Consider the following 25,078-nt stretch of genomic DNA (forward strand, 5'->3'; position numbering starts at 1 on the left):
TACTCCGCATTCATATGCGCAATTGTCCTTCCTCAAAAAACAATAGTCCACTAAGGGAATATAAACATCACATCTACCAAATATTTCAGACATAAAATAATCAATCAATCAATACACCTGTTTTTTAAAACAGACAAATAAATTAACCTTTCGTCAAACAACAAGATCATTTTCAACAAAAATAATAAATAAGATCCGGTTGCACGGACAGGAAGCTAGGCGAGTCTCATGGCGCCCGACTAGAATGAAGCAACAATTATCGGTTACTATTTTCTGTCCTAGTAAGCGCATCTACACTAAAGGATACGCTTCTACTCGAACATAAACGGTAAGAATAAAGCGTGATTATTCTGGAGCCGGAGGAGGAAAATATTTTCATTTTCTTCAGGGAGAGTATTAGGGCGGTCTGCCGCGGCTGAGGCCCTCGAGGTCCCCAGTACAGCCTTCAGATGCCTGAGTGTAAAACGGGGCTGCCTGCTGGAAAATGGCGACACGGAGCAGGCAGGGTGAAGGGCAGCTGGGCCCGATTAAAATGGCTAACACACGCTCTTTAAGACGCTGTTACACTCATTTAGGGTGACACCGACTACGCCGACTTGTTTAGACCAGTGACATAATCTACAAACAACAGCGTTATTATATTAAAACACTCACACTCTCATTGGGTGACAATGATATCTGTTTTACAGCTTCATCGAGCAAGAAAACGAGCTGACAACGATGCTAAAGGCTAATGCTAGCTGCTCTTGTTAATCGTGAGCTAACAAACGTTCAGTCCTGTTGACGTTAGGTTTCTAAATAACTTGTCAGCTGATGTCACCGAACAAGTCACAACAGACCAGACCACATTTGAACTGTACACACTCAAAATAGAGACCTTTAATCACTCCACAGAGAGTGAAAACACTTGATACAGCCATAATGTTGACAGACGTGTAAGCATTAGCCTAGGTGAATGCTAACGGTCCTTGTTTTCCTAACAGTTTGTTACACTATTCACAAAGTAATAAAACAACTCAATAAGCCTTATTTTTAGCACCCTAACACTTTCTATACATTTCGCATTGTATCCCACCATCACCACTAAACCATTAGATGTAGTGAAAATATAGTTTGAGAAAAATTACAAGTGTACACTTATGTGTTCTTAATACAAAAATGTTTGTTATGTACACCCCCTGGATAGAAAACATGCCCAGTTAGCTATTTTAAACTGTTTCCCTCTGCATTCCGTTTGGTACAAAGTCATTTAAATTCCTACAAACCCATCATTGGTTTCACATTCAATATAAAAGTCTTCATAAGGATACACTAAATGCAAACACTACATTCAAAGTGACTGCAAAACCATACCTCAAAAACTCTGGTTCACTTGAAGTTGTTCATCTGAAAGACTCAATGACAGCTATAAAAAAACATACAAAATACCTTGAGAAAGACACATTTGTGTTTTTCTTTAGTTACCAGTTAAGAGAGTATGAAATAAAAAAAAGTTCTCCGTCTAAAATAAAAATCTTCCATAAGAGCTTTCTTATAAAGATTAGTCATGAAACAAATCAGGAGTTATGTTATGTCATAATTTATTAACACAGTGAAGTAGCAACACACCCCAAGGCATTAAAGGCTACATAAACTTAAAAGTTGATATTGAGTTTATGTTTTATTTTTGAAGTCATGGATTCAGAGGAGAATGAGGTGGAGAGCAGCAGCGATGCGGGTCCTTCGGGGATGGAGGAGCCGTCTGAAAGCGGCATGGGAGTGGAGTCATCAGAGGCCATGTCTGCAGACAGCAGTGATGCTGCTGCCTCTCATGCACAGGCCCCTGAGTCCGACTGCCATGTTGGACAGAGCTCAGAGGGACTTATGGTAAGCTTTTTAATTAAAATATGATTATGTGTGGTAGAAACCCACAGTCCAACAAAACCAGATACCAGTTAGGCTTTGTGTTATAAATGTCTTTACATTGGTATCACGTTTTTTCTCTCCTTGTCAAGGTGTTCGCCCCAGAAACCAGCTCCAGTACAGACGCCAGAGTTTCATCAGTCCATCTCCCAGACTCCTCCTCAGTGGCTCAGTCCACCAGCGTGTCCAGCGTCTCCACAGTGACTCAGTCGGTGATGGTGTCTGATTCAGCCCAAGTGCTGGTCCACTCCAGTGCTACATCTGAAGGATCCATGATGGTTTCTGACTCCACTGCTTCTACCTCGTCAGATCTCGGGTCTGCCATTGACAAGATCATAGAGTCCACCATCGGCCCTGACATCATGAATGGTATTTCCTCTGACACTCTGCTTTCTGATTTACCATTGCCTGAGCAGCTTTAAGGTTGTATTCAGTATAATAATGTAGCAGATATCTGATGCTGTTTTCTGTCAGGTTGCATAGCTGTGACCAGTGCAGAAGATGGAGGTGCAGAAACAACCCGATATTTGATATTACAAGGACCAGATGACGGTATGTGTGATGTTGTTACTGCTTACTCATCAGCCCATTAAAAACACTTTTAAAGTTCATGAAACAATTAGCACCATCTTTACATATACAAATCAGTCATCATCAACCTTTAGAGCAGATTGCAGATTTGTTTCTCTCTATACCACCTTTTTATTAACCAAAATGTATAATTGTCCTCTAACAAGTGACTATTTATTTTAAAATCCCCTTAAAGGAATACTTCACACTCAAAATGTTTTTCCTCAACAGTGAACATCAACCATTTCTCTACACTTTGCTTAAAGGTGCTGTTTAAAAAAACATGTATGTTTATGTTGGCAAATATCTCCTGCAAGGCAAGAACATTTAAGTATTGGGTTAAACATATATATATATATATTTGTTATGATTTGTGTCCTCAAGGTAGTGTAATATGTTGCTGCAAACTTCCATCCCTTTTGTATTCATCCCATTTCAAGCCTTTACGTGTCTCGCACACTGAAGCATGTATCAGGTGACCCGTGAAGTCCCTTAAAGGGAAATGGAAACACTTTTCAAACTGCTTTCCATGCGACAATATTACCATTAGGAAATTTATTTATCTAGTCTATTTCCAATGTAAACGATCGAGATACGCGAATTTACTTTTTGAAATACGTGCCTAATGACCATGGGCGCTTCCATTGCTCCGGGACTTTTCCAGTGACGTCACTGACTGGGTACGGCTTCCTGGGCCAAAGCTCAATAACAAACAACATGGCGTGCAATGCACCAGTAGTTTACATTACAAGAAAACGGTCGTCGTCAGGAGTTTATTGTATTTCCCCAGGCTGCACAAATGGATTTTATACAAAGAAGGAAGAAGTACATTTCCATAGGCTGCCACTAAAGGATGAGAAGCTGCTCAAAGTCCAGTCTGGATGCCTGGTTCAATACAAAACATTGGATTTGAAGCCAGGATCTGTTCCCACAATATTCGATTTCTCAACGTATGCAGTCGGGAACACCGACCGTCCCAGCACGTCGGCCGCGCAAGACAATGACAGTGTCAACAAACGTGAAGTTCGAGCCACCAAACGAGTTGCTTCAGCTGCCGAGAGAGGTACATATTGCAGCACTACCAGATTACTAGCTCACACATGTATTTACTGACACAGTGTGACCTTATTAATTAACGCAATCGCGTCCAAACTAAATGGTAGCTATTATTATGACGCACAATAGAGAATTGGGGGTGTTCTATAGCTCAACTAATTAAACTGGCATACACACGCTCATCTGTCGAAAACAGCCCTAAAAAGGCTAGTATTGCTATTGATGGATGGTATTGCAGGACCCAGAGCACACGGAGCACAGAGCGGACAGCAGATAACGGAATTGCAGTTTTATTGCTTATAGATTATCAGAACATTTCAAAGGGGACACAGCCCCATTGGATATTAACCTATGGATTAACTACATCATCGTTTTTATCGTTGTAATGCCATTGAAGACCAGTTTAGACCAGACAATGAGGAAGGTAAGCCGTTAGCCTGGCGTATGTTAGTACCTAGCGCCACTTGTTTTGATGTACGTTTTTGTGGATAACCTCGCGAGTTTGTATCTTTCAGTGTTGAGGTGGGCACCGTTAGATTCTGTGTCTCCTTGCGATCATAAACGATGTGTTGGATGTGCGGCTAGGATAAGTAATAAGGGAGCTAGGAGTGATTTTCGGTGCAGTAATAGGTTAGCATTTTCGCTCGGGGCTAATTCAGAGGCTCACTGTTAGCATTGTGTTTTTTTAATTTTTTTATTCCGGATCGTATGCCACTCTATTCGACCGAATCGGTTCATAAGCATAGGCCATGGGATGCCTGGTAACTGTAGATGCTTCCACATCAATGTCATCTCCCGACGAATAGTCAAATTCATTGTTCAAAACGTTGATCTCATTGCAAAATTCCTCCATCGCTGCCATATCTGCTACGTTGTGTTGACTTCCGGTGGAGCGAAAACACAGCCAGTGACGTCACCATTTGGGACTCCCCTAATGGCGGCGGCCTGGTCCCACCCGGCCGGCGGATAATTAATTTTCTTTTGGCGAGTAATATCATATACAATAAATATTACGATCAATATCCATTGTAAAATGAATAAACTACTGTATTATAACTGTAATTGGTGTTTCCTTTCCCCTTTAAAGGTCCCATGACATGGCCATTTCTACTGATCATAATTCCATTGTTGAGGTCTACTAGAATATATTTACATTGTTCAATGTTCCAAAATCACATTGGTTTCTCAAACAGCATGTATGTGTATTCACTCTCTGTCCTAAACGGCTTGTTGGAGCTCCTGCCCCCCCCCCCCTCCCTATGAGCCCACTGTGCTCTGATGAGTCCACCTCCGTTACAGCGGAACATCAGTGTTTATGTGTTACAATGGCGTTAGCAGCCAAAAAATGACACCAGTAATGACAAACGGATGAGAATGCTGCGTGGGTGCCGTGTTGGTGGGACGTTGGCTCGCTGCTCCGCCCTTTGAGGATCGAGGAGTGGACAGTGTGAGCTGTATTACTGGTGTCGTTTCCTGGTTGCTGTGTGGGGTCTGCGAGACAGCAAGACACCGAGAAACACACCTGAACTCAGCCTGAGTTTCGCGGTGTCATGCTGAGTTCAGGCTGAGTAATGTGGAGCCGCAGCTGAGAAAAGGTGTGTGTGTGTGTGTGTGTGTGTGTGTGTGTGTGTGTGTGTGTGTGTGTGTGTGTGTGTGTGTGTGTGTGTGTGTGTGTGTGTGTGTGTGTGTGTGTGTGTGTGTGTGTGTGTGTGTGTGTGTGTGTGTGTGTGTGTGTGTGTGTGTGTGTGTGTGTGTGTGTGTGTGTGTGTGTGTGTGTGTGTGTGTGTGTGTGTGTGTGTGTGTGTGTGTGTGTGTGTGTGTGTGTGTGTGTGTGTGTGTGTGTGTGTGTGTGTGTGTGTGTGTGTGTGTGTGTGTGGCTCCACGGATTAGTCCATTTGGACCTGGGTATGGTCACGTCACTATACTCAGGAAGAAAAAAATGAAACAGTTTTACTCGCTACAGGGTGTACTTTGAAAGTTTGTGACTCTGCAGACCGTTTACATGCAGAAAAAGCTACATAACACACAAGGGGATGGGTAATAACCAGAAAAGCATGACATGGGACCTTTAAGGTTCAGGGCTTAAGCCTTAAAGCCTTAGCAGGGTCATTGTGATCGAACACAGATACAAATTGTAACTCTGTGGATGAAGTATACCTTTAAATGAATGACACACATATGAGTATCCTTTTTTAAAGTGTGTACAATCCATGCATATGTTCGCAATAGGAGCTCCTATGGTAGCCCAAATGTCATCTTCGTTCCTCTCTGATCGTATAGCCATAGAAGCTCTTGCTGAAGGACCCACCTCCACCTGTCTGGACCAGGGAGACCTGCGGCGCCACCATGACCCTGATCAGCCGGGCCCCTCGGGTTACCCAGAGGACAGCAGCAGTCAGCCCGACCAGCCCCAGCACTCCCACCCTTCCCAGTACATGGACTGCAGTACAGACGGTCCAGACCAGACAGGGGAGTCTTCATCTTCCTATGTGGAGTGTTCAGGCGAGGAGCCCGACCAGACCCGCTCCCAGTCTGGTTTCCCTGACTACAGCGGGGATAACAGTGACCAGGATCTGCCTGGATATGTGGAGTGCAGTGGGGCGGACTCGAACCCAACCAGCCGGGGTCACTATGTTGTAGACTGCAGTGCTGGGTACATGGAGTGTTCGGTGGACGATGGGGCGCGACCGCATCATTCACGCAGTTACATTGACAGTAGTGCAGACCACCGGACTCAGACATTAAGACAATATGTGGCCCAGTATGTAGGGGAGTGTGTCTCAGCTGCAGACTCTGAGCAACCGGGATGCTCTCAGTATCAAGCAAGGGACGATGATGAAGATGACGAGAATAACCAGGATCCAGACCAGCCGCAGCACTCTCAACAGCAGCCTCAGCACTCCTGTTACATGGCAAGCAGCAACGGCCCAGAGGCCTCCATCTATGAGGATGACAGCTCCTCTTCGGACCACCCTCTGGCAGACACAGCAGGCTCAGTGGGGCTTCCTGAGTCATTGGAGTGCAGCGAGAGCCAGTCTGGGATGTACATCAGCAGCAGTGGGACTTACACCTCTAATACAGAGCCTGAGTCAGCCCAACAGTGCTCACCTAGCCAAGAGGAGCCCCAAGGCTCCCAGGGGCCTCAGGAGGAAGCAGGGCCGGCCAGGGAGATGGAGACATCTACAGTGCCAGAAGTCTCAGGACACAGAACACCTAACCTGGCTGAGTTGGAGGAGATGATGGAAGTAGTGATTGTTCAGCAGTTCAAGTGTAAGATGTGTCCGTACAAGAGTGTCTCCAAAGACACACTCATCAACCACATGAGAGACAAACACTTCAAACCTGTAGGTAAGGAAGTGTTGATCAATATTTATCTCAATGAAATATCACTTTTGATTGTTTAAGTTTTCTTTGTTCCCAGATAATAATAATAATAATACAAAAGTTTGTTATAATGTGTGTTTTCCAGGGGAAATGCCAAAAAAGCGTAAACGTGGGAGGCCTCCTAAAAGTGAGACGTTTGCCCGTCGTCAGGCAGAGAGGGTGGAAGCTGAAGAGAAGAAGGCAGCAAAAGCTGAGGCTGCTCAGCCCAAACAAGCAGAAGAAGAGGAGGATGATATTGTGGATTCGGGCGCTATTGATGATGCTGAAGGTCAGTGAGAAGGAGTATCATTTAACCCCCAAAGCAGACAAACATGCAGACTTTTCAGACTTAGAATCAGTCAAAAGGATAACATTTAAATGTGCATATCCCTCTCTCTTCTTTTTGTCAGAGGATAGTGATTACACCCCTGCAGAAGAGGACAGCAAAGGAAGACCACCTGCCGTTTTGAAGAAGTCCACTTCTCCAATCTCTTCCTCCTCTCATGGTCGTCCTCGGCGTAAAGTTGGCCGTCCAAGGAAGTACAGCCTTATAGAAGAAGGCTACAGCAACAAAGGTTTGTCTTCAGGTTTACAAGGTAAAGCAAGAAACAGCCTCTAACTGCAGCGCAGAGCATACACATTCTTCATTCCTCTTTTTTATTGGTTGTTACAGAAGCAGAAAGTATTGCTAAGAAGCCAAGGGTGAGTGTGGATGGTAGTGCACCTGAAGAGGCAAGTTCGTCCGGACTCAACAACAGTCATGCTATGGTGACCGATGGAGACACAGCTGAGGCAGCAATTAGCCAATCAGACTCTGAGAACAAAGACCCTTCATCCAACACACAGCCAGAAGAATTGTTTCAGAGGAAACGTGGTCGACCCTCCAAGCGTTTTCTTCGCAAGAAGTATAAGAAGTATATAAACCGAAAGTAAGTATCAAACTTTTAAATAAAGCTGTGTTGCACATCGTAATACATAATATGACAACAAGCTCATTGTTTCTTTCCTTCATTATCTTCCAGTCGGTACTATAAATCCTTGAAACCGCTCCTCAGACCTCATAACTGCTGGATTTGTGGCTCACGCTTCCTCACTCAAGAGGATTTGCGCTTCCACGTGGACTCTCATGAAGGCAATGACCCGGAGCTCTTCAAGTGCCTGCAGTGCAACTATCGCTGCAAGCGCTGGTCTTCACTTAAGGTCAGTTGCAATGACACAACATTCTGGTAAACCTCAGTTTTCGTGCAGGTTTGAACGTTTCCTTATAAGTCTTGTGGTCTGTTTTGCAGGAACACATGTTCAATCATGAGGGCATCAAGCCGTTCAAGTGTGACGAGTGTGATTACTCAAGTGTCTACAAGAAAGATGTCACTCGCCACTCAACAGTCCACAACAAAGACAAGTAAGTAACTAAGATAATGTACAGCACACAAACAAAACAAATTCCCTGAAATATATTTTTAAATGATTGTAATACTTTTCTCTGTTTTCATCCTATAGAAAGAAAAAGACAGAGTTGGTGAGACATTTCAGGTTTTCTACATTTGAAGAATTGTTTATTGGTTGTGAGCATGCATGTAATCATTTTGTGATTTTTTTTTTCTTGTTGTTGCAGGTACCAAAAGTGTCAGAGTTCCTCTGCCCTGTGTGTCACAGGGTTTACCCCATGCAAAAGAGACTGACCCAGCACATGAAGACCCACAGCTCAGAGAAACCACACATGTGTGATAAGGTAAGATATATAGATTTTACAATTTAAGAACACTTAAGAACGTTTCTTTAAAATTAATGAATGGCAAGGAATATTCAATTGGTTGCCAAACAACTCTAAGAGATGTTTAACTCGGATTGAGAAGAGACAGCTACAGGAGAGATGTTATCACCTGTTCTAAATGACAACACTTATCATGGTTTTCCATTCATTCTCTATTGTGCATTGTTGCACTTACATTCTGCTGTACAAATGGCTGGACACTGCAACAATTCACGATTTAAGATCAAATTATTCTTCAAATGGTCAATTAATAATGATTTTGAGATATGATTGGTACTTCTGTAAGAAGCTTGTTTTACCGCACATCCTTCTCTGATTACATGAGTTACCTGTTCAATAGGAGAATTGTTTTGTGCATAACTTTGTTAATCTTTACAGTAAGGTGAATGCACTAACAATTTGATGGACTTTATTTATCTACTCCAAATCTCCTGTTAAAGATGCTGTTCTGTCTTTACAGTGTGGAAAATCCTTCAAGAAACGTTACACATTCAAAATGCACCTACTGACCCACATCCAGAGTCTAGGAGACAGCAAGTCAGTATTTTCTCCATCTCTTTTGTTATGTCATGTTTCAATCTGTTCAAATTGAATACGCCTTAACGAGTCAACATGATTCATTTGTTGTTTGATTATAGAAAGGATGATATCACAATTACCTTTTTATCGATGTGCGTATGCCAGGTTCAAGTGTGAATATTGCGATTACACCTGTGACAACAAGAAGCTGCTGCTCAATCATCAGCTGTCCCACACCAACGACCGGCCCTTTAAGTGCGACTACTGTAAATACTCCACTTCGAAAGAGGAGTTCCTGGTCTCCCATCTGGCCATCAAACACACAGGTCAGTGTGACGGAACATTTATTTAAAGGTCACCTATTATGCAAAATCCACTATTTCATATCTTTTATACATAAACATGTGTCCGCTCTGCGTAAAAAGATTCTGAAAGTTTCAGGAAAAAAGATTCTCTCTCTTTTTGTCCTGATCCGTTTATATAAAAACCTGTCTGAAAATGAGCGGATCAGATTTTGGCCACTTTATGATGTCATAACAATGTTTTGGCCAATAACCAACCAAGGTAACCTTACCACCTTACCACCTTATCACCTGAATCTCCTCCTAGAGCATTCAAAAAAATATCTCTCAGAGGGGCGTGGGGAGTGGCCCCTTATTTTCATCTAGTAAAAGACCGAGAATCAGCACTTTTGAAACAGGGCTGAAACAGAGGGGTTGATGGGATGCTACAATTCAGGATCTGTTTGGTATTTGGAGCAAAAGACTTCAGAGACAGGTTTTGTATATATCTGAAACCTATAATATATTGACGAAAAACAGTATAATAGGGGACCTTTTAAGCTTAAAAAAAATTGATGTCTACCTATTATATGCAATAATACACTACAGTGTTTCCCATACATTGATTTAGTTGTGGCGGGCTGCCACAATTAAATATCGGACGCCTCAAATTTTTATTTTTTTATTTTGGTGGTCTAATGCAGTGGTTCCCAACCTTTTTTCCCAAGAGCCCCCCTAATGACTCCTGTTGGAAGTTGCGCCCCCCCCCCACACACACACACAAGGTGTGGGGGATGGGGGGGCGCAACAGCGGTAATTAAAGTTTAAAAGTCTCAAAAATGCTACAACTACTGTCACAAACTAGATGAATGTGAAGTATTTTGTTAAAGGAGGATGAAAGCGTAATTAAGGAGCACTATTGGAGTGACTTTGATGGTTATTGGACTCAGGATGAATTCATTTGGATTCCTGCTGTATGAAGAAATTAAAGGACGGCGCGGAAGTGGAAACAATTCACAAAGGGATTAAACTGTTTAAAACACATGCTCAAAGTAAGCCGGATTTTGCCGATGTGTTTATGTGGATTCAAAAGTCGTAAATAATCTACAAAATGGAGGAGACCGATCTGATCGGAGCAACTGTGACAAATAATCCAACTGAAACTGGCATGGACAATGACTATGTTTTAAAAATGCGCTTATCCAGACAAGCCTGGTTTGGACACTTTACGGGCAGAAGAAACATTTCTATAGAAAGAATTATACATTTCTGTCTTTTTATGCCTTTAATAGCTACTAACTTGAATTGTTACTCAAATTAATTAATCAATTATTTTTTATATTTTATTGTAATGTAGAGACAAGGCTTTTAGTGACAATCATGTATTGCTTTTTTTTTTTTTTAAAAGTCTAAATATGATATTTGGCCCAAGGGGGCACGCCCCCCAGGTTTGGAACCACTGGTCTAATGGATAGTGAGGTGGGCTGATGATTTTTTTATTTGAGGGGGGGTGGATGCGTGGGCCACCCGAATAGGTTAAGGGGCCTTTGGCTTTTCTTGCCGGGGGGGTGCTGTGCCCCCACAAATAGAATCAAATTCTGTGGGAAACACTGCACTATACTTCTTAACACTGTGTTATTTATTTGTGTCATCTACAGGAGAGAAGCCTTTCTCCTGTCATCTGTGCCACTTCATGACAAAGCACAGGAAGAACTTGCGTCTACATGTGCAGTGTCGCCACCCTGAGACGTTTGACGATTGGTCTCTGGCCCACCCTGAGGAGCCGGTCAGGAGGCGACGCAGACCCTTCTTCACCCTGCAGCAGATAGAGGAGCTCAAACTACAACAGCACGACGACACACAGGATTTGCAGAACACTATTGTGAGTCTGTTTGAGATGCAATTTGGATATATACATTTTTAGCATGTGTTAATAACTTATTATAGTTATAGTTCATGGCATTTGGAGATGATAACAGTTTTTGTAATCCCTGTTTAAAGGTTGCTGTGGATTCTGCCACACTACAAGCCATGCAGGGTTTGGAAAATGCCTCTGTGTCCCAGGACGCTATGGGCAACACCACTATCATCTATGAACAAGGTCAGGCCTCTTGTCATTGAAGAGGATTCTTTGAGTTTTTCTGGGCGACGTAACCACCTTGAGGACAAATGCTGACCCTTTCTCTATGTGCTCTTCAGCTGAATCCAGTGATCAATCCGCCCAGAATGCCCTTGACCTGCTGCTGAATATGAGCAATGCCCGGGAACTGGTGAGCAACGCCTTACAGGTTGGTTCTATAACTCATAAATAATTCACTTTACAGGCAATATTTATGTGAAAAGTTTTCTTGACTGGTTATGCTCCTCAGGTGGCAGTGCTGAAGTCAGAAGGCAAACCTTTGGAAAAGGGCACGTGGAGTGCAGTGACCTCAGCTCCGGGACAGGCACAAAAGGTTGTGACCTTCCACGTTTCGGAGAACGGTGAGACGGTGCTGCAAGAGGCCTACGAGACGGCCACCTCTGAGACAGGAGAGCTCGCCCAGATCGCCATCGAAGCCTACGAGAGCGGGGGGGACTTCAGTGTGGTGGAACAGGCGGCCGAAGAGATCCACAGCCCTGGATATAGGTAACAGAACTCACTGCATGATTTCCTGTCATTAGTTAGGACCATAGACTGTATATATAAATGGACGTAGTGTCCGTGACGTCACCCATAGGATTCTGCAGAGTTGCCGTGAAGCCCTTAGTAGGCGGAGTCGGCCACTAACGGCTCGACTGTGACGTCAGAGTCTAATCCCGCCTGCTCCAAATAAGGGCAAAGAGGCGAAGCCGAGGCGGGACCTGCTGCCTCCGAACTGGAAGTAAACAGAGCTAGCTCAGGCTAAGAAGCTAAGCTAACATGAAATACATGCATACCAGGGTTTCCGCTAGGATTTTTCTCGCCGGTCAAATGTCCGGGCAGAATTTATTTTACCGGACTAATTTGAAACTTACCGGTCATATTTCAATAATAATAATAGTTGTGTAGCAGAGTTTCCGTTAGCAGGTAATTACCGGACTATGAGCAGATATGCTTCAGTTTAAAACTCAGTTCACGGGCTCATTTGTATATTGCTTCAGTTTATAATCGTAACAGATCGAAAAATTCAGATTCATTTTTCAATAAATGATTCCACAAACAACAAACAACATAATTATTACATTCAAACAAACTACTTGTAGTAGATAACGTACATTATTCAGAAGTTTACATTAACTTTGAATAATAACACGGGAGAAACGGATCCTCTCCCTCCCTCTCTCTCTCCTGACAGCACGTCAGTTTCTCATGCAGCTCGCTAAACAGAGGGCGGGGCTTCAGGTGATCCTGCAGAGCTGCGTGTCTCGGTCAGACTCAGCAGCTGATCTGATCTCTCTCTCGCTCCGGTTACACTACACTCGCGTTTATGTCCATATCGATCAGATCCAGCTCTCCTGATCGGCCTTTATAGAGAGCACCGATCAAACTATTAAGAGTGAATATCGGCCGATAATGACCGGCGGCCGATCGATCGGAGCCTCCCTAATTATTACCAGACATTTTGACCGTCAGGTTTTGAATTTACCGGTTTTTTATAAATTTTACCAGCTAAAAACCGGTAATTACCGGCTAACGGAAACCCTGATGCATACCAAGTTACTGCTAACAGTGTAGTTCCCCTATATAAACGTTACATTCATAATCAAATGAGACAATCTGCAAGAGAATTAGCTATATTTTGTTATTCTTAATGCTTGTCATTCACACGTTGAGAAAAGACGGACTCCACCGCCCGGACCTAACGGAGCCGCAGTGGGCTAGCTCAGGGACGCCGGCTGGAGCTAGCCCCCTGCGGCTCCGTTAGCTCCGGCGGCCACCACTGGGATAATTGGGTCCCCTATTAACATTTGCTCCCATTTAGCATTATGGGCGTCATAGCCATAGACTATAAAAGTCTTACCCAAGGCTGAATCATAAACTAAAATGTATATGTATGTATAAAGGGTTACGTCCTTAGCTGGCTAATAAGTAGCAAGCTAAGCTACCAAGCACACAAACACCTGCGAACAGGGTTAATATGTATAATATTATCATTTTAGACTTCTTGGAAGTTCTGTTAGTACATTCAAGCGCACAGCACAACATTTGAATTGTCTGGTATTTGTAACAATATTCCCTAAAAGGCACAATCACCACGAACACGGCTAAAGGGTCAAGTACAGTAACTACAACTAACTAACGTTGTAGCCTCTATGGTTGTAGCCTAGCAGAGTGGACAAGTTGCTGTTAGCTGACAGTGAGGCATGTACTATCAAAGTGACCACGCCCTAATTTAGGCAAAAGCTTTAAGGCTTAATATTAATTAAACAGATGAGTTGAGAAAAAATGCACCCCCCAATCCATATTCATGAAGGGGGGATCTAATTATACAGAGAATATGGTTTTTTGAACCACGATGTAAACATGTTTATTTCTGCTGTAAAGTTGGGCATTTTAACATGGGGGTCTATGGAAATTGCTCCCTTCTGCAGACTGCTCCTACTGGCCACTAGATGAACTGCAGTTTGAGACACTTCCGTATTAGCGTCCCGGCTCTTCCCCAGAGTTTGCCGCTTGGTTAGGACCTATATGGGGAGCCTGGAAGACACAGTCACACAACTACTATCAACTACTAATGATAATTAGGTTTACTTTATCTACAGATCAAACATCTTTTTATTGCGTTTCGACAATGCATAACCAGTGTTTGTCAATTAGAAATGGAAAGCAAAATATATCCATACAAATTAGGCAGTGATTTGTTCTGATTGTATGTACAAAGAGATTTTTTTGTTGTTGAAAAAACACAAACAAACAATAACAACGACTAAAGTAATCCCCTACATTACATGCCAGTGAGCCTCATACACACGGTTTATTTTATCTTAATGTATCTTATTGATGACCCTTGTGATCTCTCAACACTTGATAACACATTTTTAAAATGTTATGTTTTCAGTAACGAGGAGGGCAGTCCTTGTCAGGCTGAAGTCTCCGGATCAGAGAGCATGAAGGGTGAAAAGTACTACCTTACATCTGCACTACCTGATGGTGTTCTGCAACAGGTGGAGGTAAATGCAACAGATACATTGTTTTTTGCACGTGCATATCAGTATAACACTGACTGTGTATCACTCCTCTGTGACTGTGTATTTTCTTCTGACAGCTGAGCAGCGAAGCTCCAGCCTCTCCGTCTGCCATGGGCTCTCCCGGTTTGAGCACAAAGAGGTTTTCCTGCCGAATATGCATGGAGTCGTTCCACGGACGCTCTGACATGGAGAACCACAAGAGGGCGCACATAGACCCCAACACCTTCAAGTGTCCTGACTGTGATTATAACTCCACCTCCTGGCTCGAGGTCAAGGTGCGTCTACAACTCTGTACTCAACTTATCTCATCAAAAACACAGTTATTTTGATTGAAAATGAACAGGCAAAAATCACTAAATAAAGTCATGCCATAAATAAAAACCAAGGTTGTTGAAACGGTGCAGTTATGACACTATAAATATTTAATAGCTCAACAAATAAAGTTTCATCATGAAAAACAACATGGCAATTTCCAGGGCATTTTTTTATGTATCTGAAGGTGTCTCATTTTTTATAAAGCATTTCCGTGTTGAACTTCCTTTCCAACCTTGACTCTTTCTGAATGCGGTTAACATCCTATTTTTTAGACTCACATGGAGCTTCATTCCTACCTACGCCCTCACAAGTGTCCAAGCTGTAGTTTTGCCTCCAAGAACAAGAAAGACCTGCGCCGACACATGATGACACACACCAATGAGAAACCGTTCTCCTGTAACCTTTGTGGACAAAGGTTCGGTGCTTAACTAATTTAAATTGTCACAAATCTTGTATCTGCTTAGCATTAGGAACTCTTATGCAACATATCTGTATGCATAATGTTATAGTTTTCTGAAATACAGCAACTAATGATGATGTATTTTTTGCACAATATCTAGGTTTAACCGTAATGGCCATTTGAAGTTTCATATGGAGCGTCTCCACAGTCAGGATCATCTCGCTCGCAAGGCGCGTACCGCTTCATCTCAGCAAACTATCATAGTGAACAGTGATGAGGAGGCCCTGGCAACACTACAATGTAATGAAAACCAAATAAATCAGAGATTAATAAATCATTTTGGTTGCTATTTTACGAACTAAACAAAGTCCACATTTTGTGTAAAATAATCTCAAACTTAAACTGTGTGTGTTTTTCCGTCTGTCTAACAGCCCTACAGGCTCATCAAACAGTGATCACTCCAGAGCGGTTGCAGGCTTTGGGACATGATCACATCATTGTAGCGCAGGAACAGGGGCTATCAGACCAGGTACCAGCAGCCACACTATACTGGACATACTTTAATATAGGCGTGTCACAATGTCATATTTGAATCAAAAGATATTCAAGACAAGAGAGTCTGTGAACACAACTGAAGTTGGAAATAACTTCATTAGTGCTCGATTAATTCAACAATATTGTTATGTGTAATCGTACGTCACCCCTGCTTATAACGTTATATGATTAACAAATAGTTTCATTCGCATAAAATATGTATACAACTAAAACATGTATATTATTCAGGAGGAGGGGACATACATCCAGCAGATAACCACCATAGATGGACAAACAGTGCAGCACCTGATGACAGGAGAGAACCAGGTGACTGAGGTAAGAGCCTTGTATAGCTTCTTCAATGACAATTATTGAAAATCTGAAATATTAACATGCAGTGCCCTATATCATGTAGTTTTATCCCAACTGTTTTCTGGTTTAGGTTCAGTATATCATCTCACAAGATGGAGTGCCGCACCTAATCCCTCAGGAGTATGTGGTCGTATCTGATGGCAACCACATACAGGTCAGTGTATATTGCTGAAAAAAGTCACCTTAACTGATGGATACATGGAGTGTTTAAAAGTGTTTAAAAAAAAAAAAAAAGTTTTGTTCTTCTGCTCCTCAGATGCAAGATGGACAGATCATTCAGTATGAGCACGACGGAACCTTTCTGCAGGAACAACAGGTAAGGCAGATATTTCCGTCTACAGTTAGAGAGTGGAGCAAGTAACTTAAAGGTCACCTATTATGCAAAATCCACTTTTTCATGTCTCTTATACATAAACATGTGTCCCCTCTGTGTAAAGAGATTCTGAAAGTTTCAGGAAAAAAATATTCACTCTCTTTTTGTCCTGATCCATTTATATAAAAACCTGTCTGAAAATATGCTGATCAGAGTTTGGACACTTTATGATGTCATAACGATTTTTTGGCTTGTGTAACCATTAGCCAATAACCAAGCAAGGTAACCCCCCCCCCCCCCCCCCTTATCACCTGAATCTCCTCCTAGAGCATTCAAAAAATATCTCTCAGAGGGCCGTGGGGAGTGGCTCCTTATTTTCATCTAAAGTAACAGACACAGAATCAGCATTTTTTAAACAGGGCTGAAACAGAGGGGATTATGGGATGCTAAAATTCATGATCTGTTTGGTATTTCGACACACTTCAGAGACATGTTTTGTATATATCTGAGACCTATTATATATGAATGAAAAACAGTATAATAGGTATGGGCATAGATATGTCTCATAATTATTTGTGTGAACATAAAAATAATTTGTGTGTAAATATGTGATTTGTAAATGTAAAACAACATCCACAAATGCATTTAAAAGATTTGCAAACTCACAAATACATTTGCAAGTGTAAAACGGATCTGCAAATACGCTAAATATGTTCACAAATTAAAAAAAGATCTGTGAATATCTCTTTAACATTTACAACTTTCGATCAGGCATTTCTGAATCCATTTTGTATTTGTGGACCAAAAATGCGCTCGCGGATCTCAACTCTCTGTTCACGGATCTCAAATCTCTGTTCGCGGATCGTCTTTTTACACACACGGAATTTTGAGACATATTTTCCGCCGGTCTCGGCTAAAATCTACTCGTATCACTCGGTTATTTTCGGAAACCACGTGATGGCCTGCTGATGACTACATTTCCGCATGATTTCAAAGTAAGAGCATGATGGTTTGTTTAATGCTCTGTTTTTGTATTATAATGAACAGCGGAACGTTAGATGCATTCTTCATCACCATCACCCTCATCATCATGTTATAGTGATACAGTTAGTTTGTGTTATTGGTTCAATACAGCATATCTCGAGCACTTTCGTTGATGTTGAAGTGCAGGCGATATGCCACTTTCGGGTCCCGGGGGAGCAGCTGGCAGCGAAGCAGCTCAGATAAAACTCTTTCTTCATTGTTTGTTGTGTATTCAGTCAAGCGGGTCAAAGTTACAAAGCACTTCACATCTTATTAATCGCCCTAATTTTACTTTACCAGTGCAGTAATAAAGTAATCTGTAGAAAAGCACCGTATTTAGGTCAGCCTTCATAGTAAGGCTACATTACATGTTATAATATTCATCGTGTCCTTTCTACTGATATATTCCTGTCTATTGCTTTCATTTGTATTTAATGTTATTGTGTTTATACTTGTTTCCACACATTTCACAATTTGGGATGAATGAAGTATCTATCTATATATGATATCCATCTATCTATCTATATGTCTGTCTATCTGTCTATCTATCTGTCTGCCTATACCTACCTACGTACCTACCTACCAACTAGTTGTTTTGGTTGGAAAGGTTTACCAGCACCTGCAGAGTACAGGACTTTACATTGTAAATATTATATCAATCCATTGGTTTCTAGCATATATCATTTGCAAGTGTTTAAAACAAATGTGGGATACTGATTTCATAAAAAGAAAGACATTCATGATTGTCATATTTTATTATGTAGGATACAGGACTGGAATTATTCTTACTTTTTACTCCACTTCATTTATGCAACAACTTTATTTAATTGTATGATTAGATTGTTTTGCTTGTATCATCCTTTGCAAATACATAGTCACAATGCTGGGAACAGGGCTGTTTCTCTGAGAAACGTAGATAATCACTTATGAGAATATAATGCATTGGTGTATATTAAACTAGCCAACAGTATACAAAGCACTACAAAAGTTTTGTCAATATTAACCATAAACATTTACATTAGTGAAATGACACATCAATCAATGTTTATTTTTATTTTATTTTTCACATCACATACACATTAATGCAGCTATATAATCAAAAGTGTTAACACATACAGAGAACCTTTGAAAGCATAATGAGTACTTCAAATGTAAGTCCATTTGGCTAGTACTTACATACCTTTACTTAAGTAAGACTATAAAGGCAAGACTTTTACTTCAGTCAAGTATCTGAATACTGTGTCTGCTGGTAGTCCATGGATCCATTGCTCTTAATTTCCAGTCGTAAAGAGAACCAACTGTAATGTGTTCAAGTAGATGTCCTTTCCAAATGAATCTGATGGTAACATTGGGTCAATATTAGCATTAAGGTGTTCCATCTGTTGATCACTCAGAGGACTCCGGGTGACAGGAACAACTATTCCCAGTGTTCCTCACGCAGATGACCACTGGCCTCCCAGTCAATGTAGGGGATCTATAATCTCTGTCACAAAAAACAAAACCGTTTTTAAAAATATGTATACTTTTCTTCCGCTGTTATGTACCGTTATAATTGTATACAAAAGAAGAATAAAGAAGTATCACTACATTCCTATGCATTAATATAATTCAGGGTTCGTACGGTCATTGAAAACCTGGAAAAGTCATGGAAATTCAAAATGCAAATTCCAGGCCCTGGAAAAGTTATGGAAAATGATGTTTTTCCCAAAGTTTTGGAAAAGTCATGGAAATGTAACTAAAATTGCGTCAAATATAATTTACATTTTATCTAATCGCCAAAATAATCTGCGGTCGCGAGCTGTTATGTGCCATCATGACGCGCATGGTGTTATTTTTTAATATATGAAGCGCGAGCTGTGTGCTCGAGTCTTCGAGTCTTCCTGCCTGTCGGTTGAACTCTGCTGCTCCGGTATGAGGGTCAGCTAGATTAGCTACGGTGCGTTCGTTAACTGTGTGGAGTCACTGTGGCACAGACTGAGCCGCTGGTGAACAGCTGTTAGAACGGCCGTTCAGGTGTTCAGAGCAGAGCAGCAGAGCGGCAGAGCGTGATGTGAACTGAAAAGTTTTCTGTCACATATCATTAAGGAATCGTTGAGCTAGCTAGCTAGCATACATTGTCACTATCTGCTAACGTTAGCTTTAGCCTTCGTTTTTCATAGGCTATAAACGGAGGTGGTATAAGTATAGATATTGTGCTAGAGTAAAAGTAGAAGTACTCAGATCTTGTACTTGAGTTAAAGTAGAAGTACTCAGATCTTGTACTTGAGTAAAAGTAGAAGTACTCAAGTCTTGTACTTGAGTAAAAGTAGAAGTACTCAGGTCTTGTACTCGAGTAGAAGTACTCAGATCTTGTACTTTAGTAGAAGTGGAAGTACTCAGATCTTGTACTTAATAAAAGTATAGTACTCAGATGTTGTACTTGAGTATAAGTAGAAGTACTCAGGTCTTGTACTTGAGTACAAGTAGAAGTACTCTGATCTTGTAGTACAAGTAGAAGTACTCAGATCTTGTACTTGAGTACAAGTAGAAGTACTCAGGTCTTGTACTTGAGTACAAGTAGAAGTACTCTGATCTTGTACTCGAGTAGAAGTACTCAGATCTTGTACTTGAGTAAAAGTAGAAGTACTCAGGTCTTGTACTTGAGTACAAGTAGAAGTACTCTGATCTTGTAGTACAAGTAGAAGTACTCAGATCTTGTACTTGAGTAAAAGTAGAAGTACCAGAGTGTAGGAATACTCTGTTACAGTAAAAGTCCTGCATTCAAAATGTTACTCAAGTAAAAGTACAAAAGTATTATCATCAAAATATAGTGAAAGTAGCGACAGTAAAAGTAGTCGTTGTGCAGATTGGTCCATTTCAGAATAATATATATGATGTGTTTTATAATGATTGCAAATGTATTATCTTTTCAATATACACACGGCATCTATTGCACGTCTGTCTGTCCTGGGAGAGGGATCCCTCCTCTGTGGCTCTCCCTGAGGTTTCTCCCATTTTTCCCTTTAAACTGGGTTTTCTTTGGAAGTTTTTCCTTGTACGATGTGAGGGTCTAAGGACAGAGGGTGTCGTATTGTCATACTGATATTCTGTACACACTGTGAAGACCACTGAGACAAATGTAACATTTGTGATATTGGGCTATATAAATAAACATTGATTGATTGATTGATTGATTGATTGATTGATTGATTGATTGATTGATTGATTGATTGATTGACTGATCATGAAAGTGTTCTCAAAGCTGGTGAAGGTGCAGCTAGTCTGAATGGCTTTGTATACTGCAGGGTAGCTGGTGGATTTACTCCAGGTGGAACTAAAGTCTGATTCAACACTTGATTTTATTTCACATCATTCATCCACATCTGTAGAGTAACTAAAGGTATTAAATACATGTAGTGGAGGAAAAGTATACCACGTACCTCTGAACTGTAGTGGAGTAGAAGTACACCATGTACCTCTGAACTGTAGTGGAGTAGAAGTATACCATGTACCTCTGAACTGTAGAGGAGTAGAAGTACACCATGTACCTCTGAACTGTAGTGGAGTAGAAGTACACCATGTACCTCTGAACTGTAGTGGAGTAGAAGTACACCATGTACCTCTGAACTGTAGTGGAGTAGAAGTATACCATGTACCTCTGAACTGTAGAGGAGTAGAAGTACACCATGTACCTCTGAACTGTAGAGGAGTAGAAGTACACCATGTGCCTCTGAACTGTAGAGGAGTAGAAGTACACCATGTGCCTCTGAACTGTAGAGGAGTAGAAGTACACCATGTACCTCTGAATTGTAGTGGAGTAGAAGTACAAAGTAGCAAAACATTGAAATACTTAAATAAAGTACAAATATCTCAAAATTGTACCCACGTATAGTACTTGTTGAGTTTATGAACTTAGTTACTTTACACCAGTGGCTATAAAGATAGAAAGACTAAGCCTTGCAGAGGCATGACAATACATTTTCAAAATGCTCAACAGTGCTGCCAGAATTATAAACTTTTATATATTTCTATTAGATGTGACTCTTTGGCGTTTCTGTTATTATTGACACTGCTGCTTTCAGGGGGTCAGGGGTCGGGTCCTTGCCACCTTTTTCATACCTGATGACTTTGCCTCCCTGACTACAGTTGCTTCAGCGTGTAGAAGCTAGTAAGCCTACTATTTGATTTGTTTTAGATAGGCACAACATGTTTCATATGCAGATGTTACTTTCCTGTTCCATGTTCAAATAAACCATTTTCAGTGGGAATTTTTTTTTGGTCATGGAAAATGAGGTAAAGGTCATTGAGAAGTCATGGAAAAGTCATTGAAAATCATTGGTGAAAAAGTGTATGAACCCTGATAATTACTTATATTGACTGCGTGGGCCTGGCAGTGGGAGATTAATTTCAGGCAAAAGTGTGCACAATCAACGGTAGGGCATGTATTTTAATTGTTTTAATAATGTATATGGTTATAAAATATAACATTGAAACACTGACGCAAAGAACAAGTATGTGGAATGTGTTATTAAGTAAGTTTGCTTGACTACAGTCCAGTTCTGTATCCTACATAATAAAATATGACAATCGTTAATTTCTTTGTCAATTACTTTTATCAAATGAATATCCCACATTTGTTTTAAGCACTTTAAATGTTAGAAACAAATATTATAGGATTGATATAATATGTACAATATGTAAGTCCTGTACTCTGCAGGTAAAGGACACGATGAATATTATAACATGTAATGTAGCCTTACTATGAAGGCTGACCTAAATATGGTGCTTTTCTACGGATTACTTTATTACTGCACTGGTAAAGTAAAATTAGGCCGATTAATAAGATGTGAAGTGCTTTGTAACTTTGACCCGCCGCTTGACTGAATACACAACAAACAATGAAGAAAGAGTTTTATCTGGGCTGCTTCGCTGCCAGCTGCTCCCCCCCGGGACCCGAAAGTGGCGTATTGCCTGCACTTCAACATCAACGAAAGTGCTCGAGATATGCTGTATTGAACCAATAACACAAACTAACTGTATCACTATAACATGATGATGAGGGTGATGGTGATGAAGAATGCATCTAACGTTCCGCTGTTCATTATAATACAAAAACAGAGCATTAAACAAACCATCATGCTCTTACTTTGAAATCATGCGGAAATGTAGTCATCAGCGGGCCATCACGTGGTTTCCGAAAATAACCGAGTGACACGAGTAGATTTTAGCCGAGACCGGCGGAAAATATGTCTCAAAATTCCGTGTGTGTAAAAAGACGATCCGCGAACAGAGATTTGAGATCCGTGAACAGAGAGTTGAGATCCGCGAGCGCGTTTTTGGTCCACAAATACAAAATGGATTCAGAAATGCCTGATCGAAAGTTGTAAATGTTAAAGAGATATTCACAGATCTTTTTTTAATTTGTGAACATATTTAGCGTATTTGCAGATCCGTTTTACACTTGCAAATGTATTTGTGAGTTTGCAAATCTTTTAAATGCATTTGTGGATGTTGTTTTACATTTACAAATCACATATTTACACACAAATTATTTTTATGTTCATACAAATAATTATGAGACATATCTATGCCCATAAATAGGGGACCTTTAAAATTCTCATCTTTGACAGGTTTATGTTTTTGACCTAAACTCATTGCTCCATGTTTTTTTTGTGTTCAGATTGCTGTCAGTCATGACGGTCAGATCCAGTATATACCCGTGAGCTCGGGGGAACAGATTGTGAATCCTGAAGATATGGAGGCCGGTACCCACTCTGCTGTCACAGGTCGGCTCTCTTTGGGAACAGATAACACTTCACATGCTTTGAATCCTACACTTGCCTGTTGAGTTGTGTGTATTTGCCAAATTCAAAGGCCATGCCACTGAATTTGGATGTAGCATCTTTCAAAGCATACCACTTTTAAGGTATATTCAGCTGTTGACATTCAAATCTATCAGGTAAAAATGTGCTTGCAGAGATATTATTTTCCATTTCTATTCAACTCATCATTTATTTGTTGTCAAAATAGTTTTTTTATAACCTACAAAAGCAGTTGAGAACAGTCATCATTTAAAAATGCTTCGTAGTGTTCCAGTGTGTTCACCTTTTATGACAAAAACACAGTTATTCCAGCACCCTCATAACAAATGAAACTAAATTGACGGTGTTTGTTGTTGCAGCTGTAGCAGATGCAGCCATGACGCAGACAGTCTACACTGAAGCTACACCCGAACAGCTGGAGCAGCTCCAGCAGCAAGGCATCCAATACGATGTCATTACATTCACAGACGAATAGATGGCTTTTCAAACCTACAAACCACTATGCACGGACAAGTATAGTGACCTCAACAAATTCATGCATTCAGCTGGCTGTAAACTAAGCTTATCTCCTCCACAGTATCCTCTGCTTGGGGGCAGTTGCACTGTTTAATAAGATTTTTGTAAATGCTAATTATTGCACCCATTGCTTCTAACCTAATCATAGGGGCTGTGCATTTATAAGTTGATTTAGCAAGGTTGTTCTATATTGTAATTAATACAAATCATTTGTGTTTACGTCCATCAACTGCCTCCATTTGCAAGACAATGTTATCAAAAGAATTGAAACGGCTTATATCATGTTTTAGAAAATATCCAGAGCAACCATGTATAAACATTATAGTTTTTGAATGGACTGAAATGAAAAGGGAGTGTTTATTTTTGATCTGTTATAATGATGTTAATTGTTAGAATGCCTCAACATTGTGTTTACTAAGTATACATATGTACATATCTGTTGCATTGTTCTTCTTTTCCATGATGGAGGATATGTTTCGTTTTGGTGAATATAAAGTGTTTAATAGGCTGAAAGCTGACACCAAATAAATCACTTTGTGTATACTAGTGTCCACTCTTTCATATGTCCATAAATGCCCAGGTTCAACACAGATTAATTAGATTTTTCACGGTCAGCTTTAAAATATTACATCATAATGCAATGCACACTAAAAAGCAAAGCAAGTACCGAAGATCAGTCGGAAATTAGTTGATGCAACTCCATATTCATAGTGAGACTGTCATTTGTGGTGTTATATTGAATTAACATCCAAGCAACAAAAAAGTACAGGGGAGAATGCAATGACAGGACATTTTTTAAATGATTTTCAAAATGAATGAAGGCAAAGGCCAGTTAGGCCCCAAGCCTGTTTTTCAGGTTTCAGGCTCGAAAATGACATTCCCAGAACAAAGGACCATATCTTCCCTTCTAAAAGGGTTACATTAATAATCTTGTTTCTCAAAGTAATGATAAACCTGTGAGTTGGATGTAGAAAAGTCAGTCAATATAGATGTTTTTTATTTTAAAGAAAATCCAGATTGAACATGGTAAAAAAAACTGTAAATCATAGTGTCCGTCCAAAAAATATGTTGTACTTATAGTGAAAACTAACCTTGGATGATGGGTTAGTAGACTAAAAGCTTTAGGAATCCAAAGTACAACATATAAGTACCCTGTATCAAGATTGATGCAAAACAAGTGATATTTGACCT

At 40.7% G+C, this 25,078-nt stretch overlaps 1 protein-coding gene across 5 annotated transcripts; it reads left to right on the plus strand.

Moving 5' to 3' along the window:
* The first annotated feature begins 211 nt into the window (after positions 1 to 211).
* Positions 212 to 24,430, plus strand: znf335 (zinc finger protein 335). 5 transcript variants are annotated; one of them, XM_034087148.1, is made up of 28 exons: positions 212 to 328; positions 1,673 to 1,866; positions 1,995 to 2,271; positions 2,377 to 2,454; positions 5,809 to 6,876; positions 6,998 to 7,180; positions 7,302 to 7,466; positions 7,565 to 7,820; positions 7,914 to 8,091; positions 8,181 to 8,293; positions 8,392 to 8,410; positions 8,507 to 8,623; positions 9,126 to 9,202; positions 9,350 to 9,510; positions 11,124 to 11,347; positions 11,467 to 11,566; positions 11,665 to 11,753; positions 11,835 to 12,091; positions 14,484 to 14,595; positions 14,691 to 14,888; positions 15,201 to 15,343; positions 15,489 to 15,628; positions 15,760 to 15,857; positions 16,112 to 16,198; positions 16,305 to 16,388; positions 16,470 to 16,550; positions 23,230 to 23,335; positions 23,731 to 24,430. In XM_034087148.1, the coding sequence occupies exons 2-28, from the start codon at positions 1,675 to 1,677 to the stop codon at positions 23,844 to 23,846; spliced, it is 4,719 nt and encodes a 1,572-aa protein (XP_033943039.1). In that variant the 5' UTR covers positions 212 to 328; positions 1,673 to 1,674; the 3' UTR covers positions 23,847 to 24,430. The 5 variants fall into 5 exon arrangements, with proteins under 5 accessions (XP_033943039.1, XP_033943036.1, XP_033943038.1 ...); XM_034087145.1 differs by lacking the exon at positions 212 to 328 and adding an exon at positions 470 to 755; XM_034087147.1 differs by lacking the exon at positions 212 to 328 and adding an exon at positions 470 to 755 and having other exon boundaries at positions 16,491 to 16,550.
* Positions 24,431 to 25,078: the final 648 nt, after the last annotated feature.

Source organism: Pseudochaenichthys georgianus, chromosome 7 (assembly GCF_902827115.2).
Source record: "Pseudochaenichthys georgianus chromosome 7, fPseGeo1.2, whole genome shotgun sequence".
Lineage (NCBI taxonomy): Eukaryota > Metazoa > Chordata > Actinopteri > Perciformes > Channichthyidae > Pseudochaenichthys > Pseudochaenichthys georgianus.

Excerpts from the sequence above, each read along its gene's own strand:
- znf335 (XM_034087145.1), top strand. The coding sequence starts at position 734 with ATGCTAGCTGCTCTTGTTAATC. Across the intron at positions 12,092-14,483 it reads ATCCACAGCCCTGGATATAG|TAACGAGGAGGGCAGTCCTT; the intron begins GTAACAGAACTC and ends TTATGTTTTCAG. Across the intron at positions 16,199-16,304 it reads GAGAGAACCAGGTGACTGAG|GTTCAGTATATCATCTCACA; the intron begins GTAAGAGCCTTG and ends TTTCTGGTTTAG.